This window comes from Nyctibius grandis, chromosome 2 (assembly GCF_013368605.1).
Source record: "Nyctibius grandis isolate bNycGra1 chromosome 2, bNycGra1.pri, whole genome shotgun sequence".
NCBI lineage: Eukaryota > Metazoa > Chordata > Aves > Nyctibiiformes > Nyctibiidae > Nyctibius > Nyctibius grandis.
In genome coordinates, this window is record NC_090659.1 from 104,612,005 (window position 1) to 104,627,757 (window position 15,753).

Genomic DNA, 15,753 nt, shown 5'->3' on the forward strand with positions numbered 1-15,753 from the left:
CACGGGGCCTGCGGGTCGGCAGTCACCGCAAGCAGCGGCTGTCATCGTTACAAGGGCTGGTTATGGTGAATATTAGGGTCCCCAGCTTACTCCAAACTGGTGAGGGCTGACACAGCTGGTCCTCACCTGCTCTACCTGCCAGACTGCCTGTTAACATCGTTGTAATTAAGACAATTTCATGACTTCGGGCATGGACGCAGACAGATAGCTACAGTGCAGACTAACCTTCTCCGCGTGGCTGCAGAGACAAATCAGGATCACAGCACCTGGTATTTAATGCAAAAGCATTACGTTTAGCAAGGCCCTTGCATGTGACCAGTAACCGGGCACTTTCCAGTTCCTCTCCTTGGCTGACAGAGCCATAGTTACCAACCCAACACTAAGCCAGATGGTCATTTTATAGAATAGAGAGCTTGTAACTAAACTACAGCTATAGCAATCTTTCTAATTACAGCCCAGCTTTTGGCATTTTTAGTAATTGTGCGCATACGCTTCACATTTCATCTCAAGAACACAATGTGGGTAAGAAAGCAGACACTCAAATCCATAACTTAAAGACAAAATGTCATACAATGTGAGAGCTAATGTATATTAGGCGTCGGTAAAAATACGTGCAATTGGTAGAAGCAGCAAAAAGTTATTTGCCCAGCAACCCAACTAAATTACACAAGGATATTGCCTAGAGACTCACTATAACAGTCAACCAGAAACAGCTCAGGGCAGCCCCTCAACCCGTAAAGATCAAACAGTCTGGAAGATGCCATCCACATCATAAAATTTATGCCACTCAGCCCAGAGCAGAGCAGCACGACCCTGCCTTCAGGCTTTGGGGACTTCCAGGGACACCAGGGACCAAGCTTGCATGGCCAAAGCCACCACAGTCAGCACCTCCTGCCTGTCGACAACCCTCAGTCCTGTCAGAAGCAGAAATACCCACTTTTCTGTAGCTTTGTACTCTTCTTTCATTTGTTAATCACTCTTTCATGGAGGCAATAAATATCCAGACTCATTCACACAGATCCAATTATTGCATGGTAATTACTGAGTGAGTGTAGTCTGTCCTGACCTAAAACACTGTAGGGTGTGGAGGAAGAACAATGTCAGCTTTGAAAGAAAAGAGGGCATGAATAAAAACAAGAATACAGAATCCAGACTAGCTTTCTGAGGACCTGTGCTACGTTTTACATGTTTACATAAACCCTTGGAAAGCATTCCGTACTTCGACAAATACACTCTGAGCAGTCAAAACCACAATAGAAATAACTTTTCTTCTCTTTCAGATTTTGGTCCTTTTGTAAGAATGCTTAGAAGTCTGCCTTTCTGCAAATGTTGCTTTCATTAGTTGTTCATAACATTTGGATTATATGCCTTCCAGATCAAGCGTAGATGTAAATTTGTTGCTTCTTCCCTCTGTTTACACTTCAGATGAGGTATTGCGGACAACACTCAATTTTACCAATTCAGGTGGATGGTTCCCAAGTCCCCCAAGATGGTCCCCCTAAGAGCTTTCAAACAGAAAGCACCTTGATTCTTTTAATAATGAGAAGTGACATTTCAAGGTCAACTTTTAATTTTGTTTCATGGAAAGCTACATATTTTTTGTGCTTTATTTTAAAAATCTGTCACAGTATAATATAATTTCAAGAAAAACTTTAATTTTGGGGTCCATTCTTAAAAAGAAAGACACAACCAGGCCATGATCTTGCTATTCTTGACTCTCAGGTCCCCACAGTGGCCCTTTCAATTGATAGGATTTCTTATCTCTTCCTGCTTGTTTTGTATTCCCTCCTTTCACGCTGTCTCAAAAATCAATTTGAAAATATATGCTTAACATGTCCTGCTGAATTTGGCTCTTTGGATCCTCCCTCGTTCTCTTTTTTCCTCTAACACTGAAGGTTCACATCATTAAATGTCTCTGAGTGTAGGGAATTGTGTTTCAGGTGAAAGCCTGGGATTGTCTGGGAACTGGATGGTTGTGGTAATAAGCAGATGCTGCCTTTTGAGGTACAGCACCGGATAAAGCGGGTTCTGTACCGGAGCCAGAGCAGCAGTACCGACAGCGAAGTCGGTTTTGTTGCGTGCATGTTTGCGTATTAATGGCCACAGCGTCAGCGCAAGAATCAGAGTTTGTGAAGCAAAGCATACAGCTGGGGAATGTACAACAAGCTACTTGCTCTGTGTTTTGCAGTCTTCATAAACAGAGAAAAAAATACAGAAAAGTATATCTTTAATGGTTTGGCTTTCTCATCTTTGTATTTTGTAAGTGGATAACCTACAACTCTCAATCACATCCCCAAGAATATCTGCTTGCTCCATTTACTGATTTGCTAAATTTGAACATACTTTTGCTTTTCAGAGAATTTTTCATGTAAGAGTAACGACCTGCTAAAAGTTTTCCATATCCCCAAAGGGACATTCTTTAGCAGTATGACTAAGGTGTTCCCAGCTCGTTATTGAGTGAAAAGGGGCCAGTCCTGCTAAGCGATACAGATCTTCCACTTTTGCTTAGACCAGGGAAAGCTGAAGGCAAGAGAATAACATGGAGTTTGTTTCTTTTGTGTGTAAAGAAAAACAAGCTACCATACTTGCATAGTTTGAGTCTTTTCCAGAAACGTTGCAGTTATTAATGTGCAGATGAGTGAGTGAGCTCAATACTGGCAGCGTTTAAGAATGCAGTTTACTTAAAGCACTACCTACAGTAACTCTCCTCCTGACTGCTTTATGCTCCCGAAGAAGCCAGAGAATCAGTTCTCAAGAGTCTCCACAGACCCTGGATATTCAGCCTATGAACTCCTGGTTACTTTTGTTACTGAAGAGAGTCCTACCTGAGGGGAACTAAACCCTGATATTGAATATTATTTTATATTATTTCAATAAACAGAATCACAGAAATATTCAGGTTGGAAGGGATCTCTGGAGGTTATCCAGTTTAATATCCTGCTCAAAGCAGGGCTACTATTAAATTCAGGTTGCCTGAGGCATTGTCCACTTGGGTCTTGAAAACCTCTGTGGTGGGAGACTCCACAGCCTCTCTCGACCTGTCCTCAGGGTGAAAATTTTTTGTCCTTCTGTCTACTCTGAACCTCCCTTCTTTCAAATTCATGATTGCTGTCTCTTGTCCTACTTAGGGTGAAAATTTTTTGTCCTTCTGTCTACTCTGAACCTCCCTTCTTTCAAATTCATGATTGCTGTCTCTTGTCCTACTTTGGCAGAAATCCTGGCTCTGTCTTCTCAGTAACCTCCTTGTCGGTACTGGCAGACCGCCCCTTCTCCCAGATGAAGGAGCCCTGGTGCCCACAGCCTCTCATGATCACACGCAAATAACTGTGACCCTCTTGGTGGTCTTGGCTGAACTCATTTCAGTTTATCAATAATTTTCCGTATCAGTATTGTTCTGCTGGAGACCCGCAAACATCATATTACCCATGCAGGCAAATGAGAGACACATCAAGGGAAATAATCACTTCCCAATCACTTCCCAATAATCCATTGTCTGTGTTCCTCTTTACACAGCCCAGGATGCCATTAGCCTTCACGGCTGCCGGGCTGCACTCTTGGCTCCTGTTCAGCTCCTGCCCAACAGAACACCCCAGCCTTCCCAGCAGAGACAGTTCGTAAGCCCCCATGCAGTATTGTCCCAGAGGGCTGGTCACTCCTAGATGGAGGGCTTTGCATTTGTGAAGCTCCTGACGGCCCCTTCCTCCTGCCTGTCCAAGTTCCCCTTGAGCACATCAACTTGATGTCACCACTTTGGTGTCATCTGCACGTACCAAGATCCAGTTTACAAAAACTGATGATGAAGTTCTGCCTTACTTATATAGCATCAAGGAATAGAATAGAATAGAATAGAAGATACTTTCTAAAGAACTTAAACGACTGAACAATCAAATTAAAACGAGAGTATAAATTTTCTGTTATTACAAAACTTAGTAATTGCCTGAGGTTTGCTGCCCTCCATAGGCTATTTTTATTATAGTTCCAAAGACAGCATGTTACTGTGGAAAGCATTGCTACAGTGCAAATGTAATAGTCCAGGAAAGATCTACTATTGTTATTTTGTATTAACATGACAGCATAAAATGAACAAAGACTGTACTTAGTTACAGTGTACTGTTATGGAACATCAGTATGAACAGGACATGAACATAAAATTCTGCATTGGAGGACAGGTCAGTGGAAAATAAATTAATTCAGCATAAGCTTTGAGTAAGGAAGTACAGGTTCATTTATCTACCTAAAACGTATTTCAACCGTCTTCTGGGTGAGCAGCCCATATGTAGGCTTGATACCAAAGAAGGTGTTGTGTTTGACTGTGGCATAATGATTACTAGAAACAGACTACGAAAGGGAAAGATTTCAAAAATAGGACAAAAAATAATTGTGGGAAGAAACTGACCTTTCAAGGGATTCAGGCACCACTTTATATACTCTGATTTTTATTGTGAAAGTAAAATTGATCTGTAGGAAGGACACATTTTAATTGCTCCAGGCAAAGGAACTCATCATACAATACTAATTATTCATACTGTGGTGAGGAACATGAATTACAACAAGGGTTCCAGTTTTTGAGTACAGTGAGCAGGAAGGAGTAGTCCCTGGTCTCGCCTCACTGCTAAGAACGTGCCACAGCCATCAATTTGTCTAGTGGAAACCACGTACTGGCACAAAAGGAGTGTAAACTGACATGAAACCTAAGTGTAACACTTGTGTAAACTCTTTTTCTCCGCCAGAATGAAGAAATCCTGGCGTGCATAGTTGAAGTGGGCAGTGGAGGTATCTTTCTGGACACCAGCCCTGAGCCCTTCCTATCAATCACCTCACTCATCAGTGAGGGTTTGCCTTTGCATCGAGACCAGCTGCACAAAAAATACCCAAACTTTATTTCTGCAAGCAAGTTTGAATACAAGTATGAGCAGTTCGGATACTCTAAGGACGAGGTGCTTTGACATAGTTAAAGCATCCTTCTTGTGAAATCCTCTCATTTTGGTGACCCAAAAAGTTTATGTAAGATGTGAAACACGCTCCTGTGTCAGTCTGCCAGTTTCCGCCATGTGTTGAAACAATCTGCAGAAGCAACTCAGAAAAGAAAGTTTGTGTATGCTATCAGCATATCAGCAATTAGCATACGTGAAATTTGTAAAAGGGATCGCATCTTGTGTGGAAGGCTTCCAAGGCTCTGCAAATCGAAATGACCAAAATCACAGCTTGAAACACAACGGTTTCTGTGATGGCACTGAGCGATTAATCGTTTATTTTTGAAAATGGAGAAGGTGAAGGGAGATTCCTGCAGAAGGAAAAGTAAATAGGAAGGAAAGAGAGACAGAGAGTCATGGAAAATGGGAGAAGCGTCCCATTTAAAAATGCAGGCCTAAGAAGGAGAGAGCAGGGGGAAAATGTGTTTGTAATCTTATTCCTCATGTAATTTATTATAAACAACCAAACGAGTAACTGAAGCTGCAGTCTTTTCTGATTTGGTAAAACATAATAATGGTCATTGATATTATGAGGTAGGATGTTGAGGCTGAGAAGCGCCGTATTGTGAAATCCTCTTTGTGCAAGTTTATGTACCTCTACAGGGGAGGCTCGCACCCAGCAGGGCGGGATAACCACGCCAGGTCCGACCAGCAATGAGTTTGCTAATGAAATGCCACCCCCGAAACGACTTCCTTTAAGTATTCAAAGGGAAGGACTGTGGAGAATGGCAACGTCAGGCGAAACAAAAAAATCCAAAGCTTTAGTGAGAACACACACAGGTAGAGCCCGCGCAGCACCGAGCGGGGACCTCGCGGGCTGCCGGGGACAGCGGCAGGACCGGCCGAGGACAGCGGGCTCCGCCGGGCAGGATCAGCCTGAGGAGGGGCGGGAGACGAGGACGGGTCGGGGGAAGGCTGGCGCTTCCCGTTTCCCTCACGGCGTTTGCGCTCGCTAACCCACAGCCGCTGCACAGACCTGGGCCGCAACCCGCGGGTCCCGGCGCAAGGCCGCCCGTGGCTCCGGCCTGGCCGAGGGGGTGCTGAGCGGGAGCCAGCATGTGCCGTGAGGGGGCAGCGGCCCGCGGCCCGGCTGACAGGGACGGGGGGAGCGGGCGACTGCCCCAGCCCATGAGCGGCGGGTGCACCCCCCTCTACGCACAGCCGGGGGCCTGCGCGCGCCGCGCGGCCGTTAACCCCGCGGCACGCGCACCGCCCCCCGGCCGCCCGCGCCGCAGCTGCGCGCATGTGCTGGAGGGGCGGGGCCGGCCGGCGGGGCCGCCCTCGCGCGCTCGGAACCTGCGCTGGCGGTTACCGACCGCCGCCCGGACCGCAATAGGGGCTGGAGCGCGCCGCTCGCACACCCAGGGGTCGGTTACGTTCCGGTGTAGGCGGTGTTTGCTCCTGCCGCCGGGAGGGAAGGGGGGCGCGGAGTGGGGCTGAGCCGGGCCGCCCCCGTCGGCGCCGCGGACAGCAGGCAGGGACGGCCTCCCGGCAGACTCCCCCGGGGCAGGCGGCGGCATGGACGCCTCCCCGGTTTGGCACAGCGGGTGATGCCGCTCCCCGGCGGGCAGGGGACACGGGGGTGCGGGCAGCGCTGGAGGGAGTCGACCCGACCGGCGGCGGTTAGTGGCGGGGCCTGACCGGGGAGTCTGGGGAGGAGAGAAGCGGGAGGACATGGGCTGCCCTGTTGTGATTGGTCGGTGGCTGTGAGCTGGCCAGGTGATTGGACGGGAGCCGTGTCAGTCACTCCCCTCATTTCCCTTCCCCCCCCCTCCCCAGGCCTTTGGCAGCAGGCGCGGTCTGGGGCGGCCGGGCCGGGGGCTCCCTGCGCCCGCCGGGGCCGCGCGGCTCCGCTGCCCCGTGGGCGCAGAGCCGGCCCGCGCCTGCCTTGGGGAACGGCCGGAGAGCGTGAGGCCGGGGCGGGGCTGGGATCCGCAGGCCCTGCGGCCGGCCTGGGGGCTGCGGGAAGGCGGGCGGCCCCAGGCCCTGGGCTTGGGTGGCTTTGGGTGTCCTGCGGCCTGTTTCTTAACTACCTTCTGATTCTTCCTTTGTCTGCTCTCTTTCCCCCTCCCCTCCTTCCCCAGGCGCTGTGGGGTTTTCTGGGTTTGGTTTTTCTTTTTTTTTTTTTTTTTTTTTTTCAAAATTCGGTGAGATCATCTCTCCCCGAGGCTGCAATGTGACAGAAATGCTAAATAGCCCTGTCGCTCGGGGAGGCTTCCTCATCTAAACTCCATAGTCGTCTTGCTTGCAGTCAGGTGGTACTCTTTCAGAAAATTAATACCTAATTGGATTGGGGATAGTAATTCATGGAAAGAGGCCAAAACCTAAAAGCATAAGGTATATATCGCTTAGATAAAAATGAATGTAAATCTTCGAGAATGGGCCGCAGCAACTATGAATTAAGAACTAAAGGAGTTAGTCTTAGTTGAAAATTCTAGAAAATGTAGATAAACTGTTGGCATGTGGCACCTGTTTCTTTGCAAAGGAAGAGTAATTCTGAGTCATAACTGTATTTCGATTTCAGTTTTTTACATCTTAGTAGTTAGTACCCTTCAACTTTTCAATACTTTGAAATATTTTATGTGCCAAAGTACTTCTTTTTGATGCAGTTAATACCCTTCAACTTTCACTACTCTGAACCATTTTAAGTACCTAAGTACTTAGTTTTGATGGAGTTTGATGAATATGGATAGTGGTTGTCATCCATGCAGTTATGTTAAACAGATGGGACAACCGAACACTTCACACTTATTACTAAGTGAGTCATTTAAAGACTGACTAATCATCCTACCATACAGTTGTCAACAAAACAGTTATTTTTTTCTACCACCCACAAAACCTGAAGAAGAGATTTCTAGGTTTTCTGTGGATGAGAAATGAAAAGTAAAGATTCTCTCTTTTGAACAACAGTTTAAATTTACAAATTTACATTGCGGGGGACTACATGTGATGGACTTTTCATCTTAAGAATTTATATGTCATTTTTTCTGTGCAGCAATATGGTGATATATCCAGAAAGTCAGTTAACTTACTGTGGTCATTGTTGGGCAAAAAGTAACGCATTAGTTGTTTTAAGGCTTTCATCTAAATAACAACCTTATGTGAAACTAAATTAATTTTATCTGTCCTCTTTCCCCTCCCTGCTTTACTTTTCTCAAGTTGTAAGTCATTTGGGACAGAGGCACTTTAATATTCAGTGCAGTATGGATTGGGCATTTTCATGATAATAGTCAAGTGATAGGTGTCATCAGGGTAATAATAGTGCTAACTGTGTGTTGGGGGGTGGGGGAGGAATTGCATCTGCTTTGAGGGAAGGAGGGTAGTAAGATAAAGAGCTGGTTGAGAAATCTGTGTTTAGACATGTGATATGAGAAGTGACCTGATTTGAACATAGCCCTTGTGGGAAATGGAAGCCAGCAGTTACCTACAGCTTGTGAGGCTGAGCCAAGAGGGTGATAGTAAATTTAAAACCCCTACAAATACTATGGGAATAGAAAATGTCTTGAAGGGGAGATACTCAGATTTTATTTCTTTTGAGTTAAGTAAGTTAAAGAGCTGGGAAGGACGTATTAAATACATTGAAATGCAATATTAGGCACAGGAGGCAGATGAGTGAGAAGATTGGGAAGGGCTGTTTAGAAGTGTGGTTACCTGTCAGGGGGAGGAAGTAGCGTATGGGGTAGAAAATGAGGAGACCAAGGATGCACCAGAATGGATCCCACAAAGAACATAAGAAAGGTATATTAAGTGTATGCCTGCTTCTGCTGATGGCAAATACATTTTGTGATACTTTTTATCTGTTGGCAGCATTGGTAAAGGTTTGCTCTTTATTGAATGTATGTCTAATAGTTAGCTGGTTTGGTCTGTCTGTTGTCTCGTCACCTTTCCTGTGAAGACTAATTACTGATGAGAAGTGTGCTGCAAATGCTGTTCTGTTTTCTGTACTTCAAGTGACTTTGATATGTTTGTGAATTGACAAAAAAAAAAAAACAGAAGTATTTACCCAATAACTTCCTCTCCATGTGCAAGCAGAATGGTGCTGTACGGTTCCTCTTTTGGCCTGGTGATGTCCTCTTTTAGAGAAGTGATCTCTTCTCTCAGGTGTCTGCCTCAGCAGGTGTTACAGATGGCTTTTGCTAATCAGGAAACCCCATTGAAAGGATGATACTTTGCTTTCTCTTCTTTCAAATTGAGTGTTGAAGAACAGGTTTTCTTTAGAAAATAGAAAAGTTGGGGAGTGGTCTGAGAGCCAATTGGCCGGCCCAGGACTGAGTCCTAACCAAAGAGAGGTGGTAATGGCACAGAAATCAACAGAGGTGATGCCTTTTTCTGCCACTGGAAGGTTATTCATGACTTCTAATAGTCCCACTGGTTCAATATTTGGAAAGTGATGAAGAACTGGGGGTAAAGTATAGCTCTTTCTCTTTTACACTAATTTTCTGGAGATGGGTATCCCTTTGCTAGCTAATTCTTGGATTAGAGAGTGCAAGGAAAATATGCAGGTTACCTCAGAATGTCAAAAGAGTCAGTTCTGCCAAAAATGTCTCTGTAGGCTTTGTGCTATGTGAGGGGTAGTACCGATGGAGATACTAATGTAGTGTTACCTGCTTAACAGTAAATGTTTCAAGTGGAAGGTGGTCTTCTCTAAAGCAGTCGCTGTGGTTGTCAGAAGTCTACACTGTGTAATTACAGTCCAGTAATTAGAGAACAATGTTTTTGGTGACATTTTAGCTTTTAAAATACTCCATGCTGCTCTTGTATTTTACTGGGGAGAAGGGAAATAGATTTTATGTTATTCCTTTGACTTTCTACAATATCTTTATTTAGCTAAAAAAAAAAAACCCTGTCATTGCTTTTTTTATTTTAAAGTTGCTATACCAACTAGTGTGTCCTTTCAGTGAGCAGAGAGGACTTCTAGCTATATTTCAGCAAGCTAGAAGCAAAATACTTGCATAATAAACTACACTGTTGACTTGGCAAATAACATGGAGCTTAGTTCACCTTAATCATCTTTAGCTATTAATGAACTAATTTCATTGAAAATGATGGGAACTTTGTACTGTAAATTAGGTAAATTCTTACTGTAATTACTGTGCAGTCTAACTTTCTGGTTTTGTTCAGGATAGCCTGGCATTATCATTATGGATCGCTCTCGGCACCGTGCAGGAAATGGCAATGAGCAGGCATCTTCACGAGAGCATAGTCATGGTGAAGATGAGAGACAACGACAGCTGGAGCGCCTCAGTAGGGAGGAGGCCTATTACCAGTTCATTAATGAACTCAATGAAGATGACTACAGGTTAATGAGAGACCGCAACCTACTTGGCACTCCTGGTAAGACATGAATACCTTCAATAGAAAAGGTGCTGTCAGGCACCGCATGTGGTTGTATGACTGAAGTAGCCTGACATCTGTGGCTTTGTAGAAAGGAAAAAACCCTCCATTTCCCTTCAAAATTTACAATATTCAGTAAAAAATAAAAACTTAAATAGATACTAAAGCTGGAATAAAAACACAACTCTTTCAAATGCAGCATCTCCATGTATGGGTAATATCCAAACCCAAATAATTAATGTCCTGTACACTAAAGTCTATCTGTTGGTATGTGGCAATTTTGGGGGCCTCTGAGTTGTTACTGGAAGTTGGCATGCTCTTGACAAGCATTCAGCATCTTTTTGTCTTCTACCCCACTACCTACTTCCTCTGTTATCTGTGTACCTGCGTTACAATCTAATACTAGTGCTGTTTTGGTTTTGATTTCATTAATTTTACCTTATTTCTGAAGATTTTCCTTCAAGATAGAAAATATTGTTATTTCTGCATGGCTGTGTTGAGCCAGTAATAGTCTTATCTAACATCATTATCAAAACGTAAATTATTTCAGGGGAAATAACAGCAGAAGAGTTGCAGCAACGCTTGGAGGGGGCTAAGGAGCGTCTGGCATCACAGACTGATCTGGATAACAGAGAAGGTGAAGGTAGAACTGTTGGAGGTAAACATTCTTCATTCATATATTTATAGATACACATAGTATGTAATGCATAAATATTGTTCTGTACATATATTTAAGAGAAATGATGATGAATTTCAGTACCAGCCATTTCAAGTCTTGTTTTTTCATTGTGCCTCTGTAGATTATTTTAAAAGTGAGATTTTCTAATGGTATGAAAACAAACTTGAAATACTTCATGAAAACTGATTTATGTCAGCCACAAATTACTTTCTCCTCTTTCCTGTTTCACTTTACTAGTAAACTTAATAGCACAAAAATAACTTTCATTCTTCTAATTCTTTAGAATACAAAATAAAAATTTTATTGTGTATTAGAGAAGTTGGAACAGAAGTTAATTGGGAAATAGTTGACCTCTCCACTGTTTCATTGTTTTTGTTAATTTCCCTTGTTTTAATGGAGGGAGGCTTGTATTATGTGCACTGTCTGTCTTCCCTTCCCCAGCAATATTGGCTTAATCATACAAAGATCCCAGAGTTCTTGCAGGTTTCATTAAAGTAGGAGATGATGGAGTAAGGAGAGCTTAATCTGATCCCTTCAAGGGCAAAGCTTCACTGTGATCGTGACCATTGGCTTTCTTTATACACGTAGTTAGCACTAACCATGACAATTGTATCTGTTCTTGAGCTTCTGGTTGGAGGAGATTTGGGAATGGAGCTGCAGATGTTGTTGTAGGAAAAGAGTATATTTGCACAAAAGGAGCACATCTGTTGAAACCATTTATCATTTATTCCACCGCTTATAGAAAACAATTTTTTAAAATGTTTTCCAAAAGAAGACAAAATCTGTCATACTTTTCCTTATTTACCAAAATCAGTTGACTGGGATACCCTCAAATTGATAGCTTAAGCGAGGGACAGGTATTGGACAAATACCACTAACTTTGGACTGCCTAAATTGGAACACTTTCTCAGAAGAGGCCATCTGGGCATACTAATTTCTCTGTTTATCTGTTGGTGAGATGAAAATTCTAGGTTGAACTGATGAGTTTTGCTGACATTTTTGCATACAGCATATTTTCAGCAAAATTACATTAGCATAGCAAGGTAGCTGTCCTGCTACTGTAACATTTCTGAAGTCAGGGCCCAGCAGGCATAGAGGATTTGGAGTGCATCATAGTATGCTGAGCATGCAGTTGTATGAATGTTTGCAATTCTTTGTTTCTCTCAGATTCTGATGTTCTTGGAGAAAACTCAAATGGGGACTCTTTGCTTGAATGGCTGAACACATTTCGTCGCACAGGAAATGCCACTCGCAGTGGACAGAGTGGGAACCAAACCTGGAGAGCCGTGAGTCGAACAAATCCAAACAGCGGGGAGTTCCGATTTAGTCTTGAAATCAACATAAACCATGAGCATAACAGTTTTGAAACTGCTGGTGAGGAGTATGTGGGTATAGATAGTAGCAGAATGTATTTAGAAAGAAGACATCAAAGAGCTGTCAGTCCAGTAACCCCACGAACGAGGAGCAGGACTGCAAGAGAGGCAAACAGGGAGCCTTCAAACACTGCAAGGACCAGGTCTGTAAGAAGTTCCGTGGCACAAAGCTCTGAAGCAGCCTCTCATCCAGTCTCAGGGAGGCTCAGGAGTAGAACAAGGGAGTTGACAGGCCTTTCCCAAACAAATACTGCACGTAATAATTCTGCAGCTCCTCGCGAACAAAGAGAAATGACAGAAAGAGGTACTTCCACAAGAGTCACAAGAGGTAGAGCTAGAACTAGTGTTCGGATGAGTACAAACCAAAGACTAGAAATTCTGCGGCTGAGGTCTACTTTAAGTAGCCGAAGCCGCTCTCCACTGCAAAGGCAAGGCGATACTGCTCACTCGGAGGAACATGGGCAGAGGCAGGATAGAAATGCACAGCAAGTCACCAGAAGTAGAAGACAAACAGCTCAGCCCTCTCCACAGGCTGCTGAAGAACAAGCAAGAGGTAACACTCAGACTCTTCAGCTTTCTAGTGTAGACCCATCCTTGGGAATAACTGTGGAAGAGGAGGAAACTAGTAGGCCAGTAGCTGCTGTTAGAAGGCATCCAACAATTACATTAGATCTTCAGGTGAGAAGAATTCGTCCTGGAGAAAACAGAGATCGGGACAGTATTGCCAGTCGAACTCGTTCTAGAGTAGGAATGGCAGAAAACACAGTTACCTTTGAAAGTGACAGTGGGGGATTTCGGCGTACGATATCACGATCAGAACGTGCGGGTATTCGAACCTACGTTAGCACTATACGGATACCTCTTCGTCGGATTTCAGAAACCGGACTTGGTGAACCTTCATCAGTGGCTCTTCGATCAATCCTTAGACAAATTATGACAGGCTTTGGAGAACTGAGTTCTTTAATGGAAACTGAATCTAACTCAGAAGGGCAAAGAGGTAGTCATCACTCACCGGATGTACAGTCAGAGCAGAATAACTCAAGTTCAGCAAACAATAGGAGTGATCCAAGTGAAGTTTCATCTACAAATGGGCACGCAGTAGAAGGCAGCAGGGAAGCAAATGGACGCAGTGATGATATTCAACGCTATGGTCGCAATAATGAAAACCAAGATAACAGCCAGTCTCAAGATGCTAACAACCTAGTGGAAAATGGAACACTGCCCATACTTCGACTTGCCCACTTCTTCCTACTGAATGAAGATTATGATGATGATCGTTTAAGAGGTTTAACCAAAGAGCAGATTGACAATCTTTCTACCCGGAACTATGGGGATATTCACACTGAAAATGAAATAAGTAAAACGTGTAGTGTTTGCATTAATGAATATGTAACAGGGAATAAGCTAAGGCAGTTACCTTGTATGCATGAGTTCCATATTCATTGTATTGATCGCTGGCTTTCTGAAAACTCCACTTGCCCAATTTGTCGGCAGCCTGTGTTGGGCTCTAATGCCTCAGACAATGACTAGGATTACTTACACTGCTCAGTACTCAAGGATTTGCTTCTGCTCTGTTTATGATGAGCCAGATGGAATGAGTTGACTTACACAGGGTCCATTTGTGTGGGGAGTTTTGTTGAATTTCTTTAAAAATAATAGGAAACTTGTCTAAATCTAGCAATGTAAATACTATTTTTCTCCAAGTGCAGATCTAGGAGTACACATAGAACCAAATGATATCGGTAAAGTTTATATTTTTTTAGGTAATTTTGTTATGCTAAGCACTTTTGTAAATACAAAAATGCAATAGTTAATCAGTCCTGCTTAACGTATGTTTTTTTAACAGTGTAATGGACTCACTTTATTTAGATTACAAATTGTTTCACACAGACCCAGCACTGTGTTGAAAAATTAGTGTCTAAATAGCCATTCATTAGCTTTTTGTTCTAAGAACAATTTCTTTTACAGAAAGTCTCTTGCTGGACATGTTTGCTAAAGATATTTAAGTTACTTGAAGTGCTCATTTTAATAGGCAGTATATTTTTTTTAACATTGAAATATCCTTTCCAAAAACTTGCCAATTTGGTTCTATTTTTAAAATTTTATGGCAATTTTTGCATGTGGTTTTACACAATGCTTAACGCTGATGAGTTCATATTCAAAAGTGGATGGGTTAGTGACATTATAAAATGTACATAATTAAATGCTGTTTTTGACAATCGCTGTCTTTTCAATGCAGACAGCAATCAAATCAATAATAATTCTAAGAGGACGTGTCTTACTGAACATGATACTTGCTCAAAGAACACATGAGCACTGAGGAAGCCTTTTTACTCTTCCAAATTACTCAACTGATATTCATGGGTTTTTAACCGCCTTAGTTTAAAGAGGGAAATACTTCCTTGACCATTATATTGTCTACAATATGCATGATTTGTGCATCCTACTCAGAAAAACAAAACAAAGGCTTGAAGTGGTTTTGTACAGAAATTTAAGGTACACATATAATATTAGTCCTCTCAAAACATGTCTGAGGACCAAATGGCAAAAGACACTAAAAAGGACAAAGTAAGCTTCCCTTAAAGTTCCCAGGTTACTGTATAATTAGATATTAAACTTTATACCAATAACTTATAAAGAAATAAAGTTGCAAACTAAATGATTGAGGCTTTGTGTGAATTATTGTTGAGCCATATCCTGTAGATTGGTAAGAAGATTTATCATTCTTCATGTTCAGTCTCAGTTTTCGCTTTATTCTTTCCCCGGTTTTCCCCAGCTGTGTACTTGTGTTTCTACAGCGTGTGTTAGCTGTTAGGTAGATAAAAATGCAAGGCAAAGCACTGTTAGGGCTTCTGGAAGTAAGATGAACGTTAGAAAGCTCATCTTCTGAGTAATGTGCATCTCAGTCCTTAGAGAAAGGCAGAGTTGTGCAGTACTCTTGTGTGTATATTCTCAGTGGTAGAAAGAATACTTAAAGTGAAGAAGTCCTACTGACCTTCTGTGCCTACAGATGGCCTTGACAAATGTACCTCTGTGCCAGGTGCTTCAGTTAAAACATCTGCTCATGGCACCCTTGAAGGGAAACTATAAAATCCTGTGTTCAGCTATTGGATGTCTGCTACAGTTTTGCAAGTGAAAAACTTGTGTCGGAAGTTCCACAGAAGTGCTTCTTTTTATTCCTAAAAGTAACTCTAAGAAAATATCTTAGAAGATGTAGATGAGTTTAAGGATATGAGTAAGATCTGTTCTCATGTGATTTGGACTACTAATTACTGCAAACATTGTTGACAACTTTCTTGAGTGCCGCCTTCGCCATGTTAAAGAGTGAGGAAATTTAAACACGCTTATCAGAACTAGCTTAATGTTTTACATTATTTTTTTCTGTTACTTCTTT

General features: G+C 42.9%; 1 protein-coding gene across 3 annotated transcripts; it reads left to right on the top strand.

Annotated features, from left to right (window-relative positions):
- Positions 1-6,245: 6,245 nt before the first annotated feature.
- Positions 6,246-15,021, top strand: RNF6 (ring finger protein 6). Of its 3 annotated transcripts, none has more exons than XM_068395426.1 (4): positions 6,246-6,340; positions 10,095-10,307; positions 10,858-10,965; positions 12,154-15,021. In XM_068395426.1, exons 2-4 carry the CDS (start codon positions 10,115-10,117, stop codon positions 13,887-13,889), a joined length of 2,037 nt encoding a protein of 678 aa, XP_068251527.1. In that variant the 5' UTR covers positions 6,246-6,340; positions 10,095-10,114; the 3' UTR covers positions 13,890-15,021. The 3 variants fall into 3 exon arrangements, with proteins under 3 accessions (XP_068251527.1, XP_068251528.1, XP_068251526.1); XM_068395427.1 differs by lacking the exon at positions 6,246-6,340 and adding an exon at positions 6,513-6,595; XM_068395425.1 differs by lacking the exon at positions 6,246-6,340 and adding an exon at positions 6,904-8,711.
- The last annotated feature ends 732 nt before the right edge of the window (positions 15,022-15,753 follow it).

Coding starts and splice junctions, on each gene's coding strand:
- RNF6 (XM_068395426.1), top strand. CDS start 10,115: ATGGATCGCTCTCGGCACCGTGCAGGAAATGGCAATGAGCAGGCATCT. Junction 10,308..10,857: donor CAACCTACTTGGCACTCCTG/GTAAGACATGAA, acceptor AAATTATTTCAG/GGGAAATAACAGCAGAAGAG. Junction 10,966..12,153: donor TGAAGGTAGAACTGTTGGAG/GTAAACATTCTT, acceptor TGTTTCTCTCAG/ATTCTGATGTTCTTGGAGAA.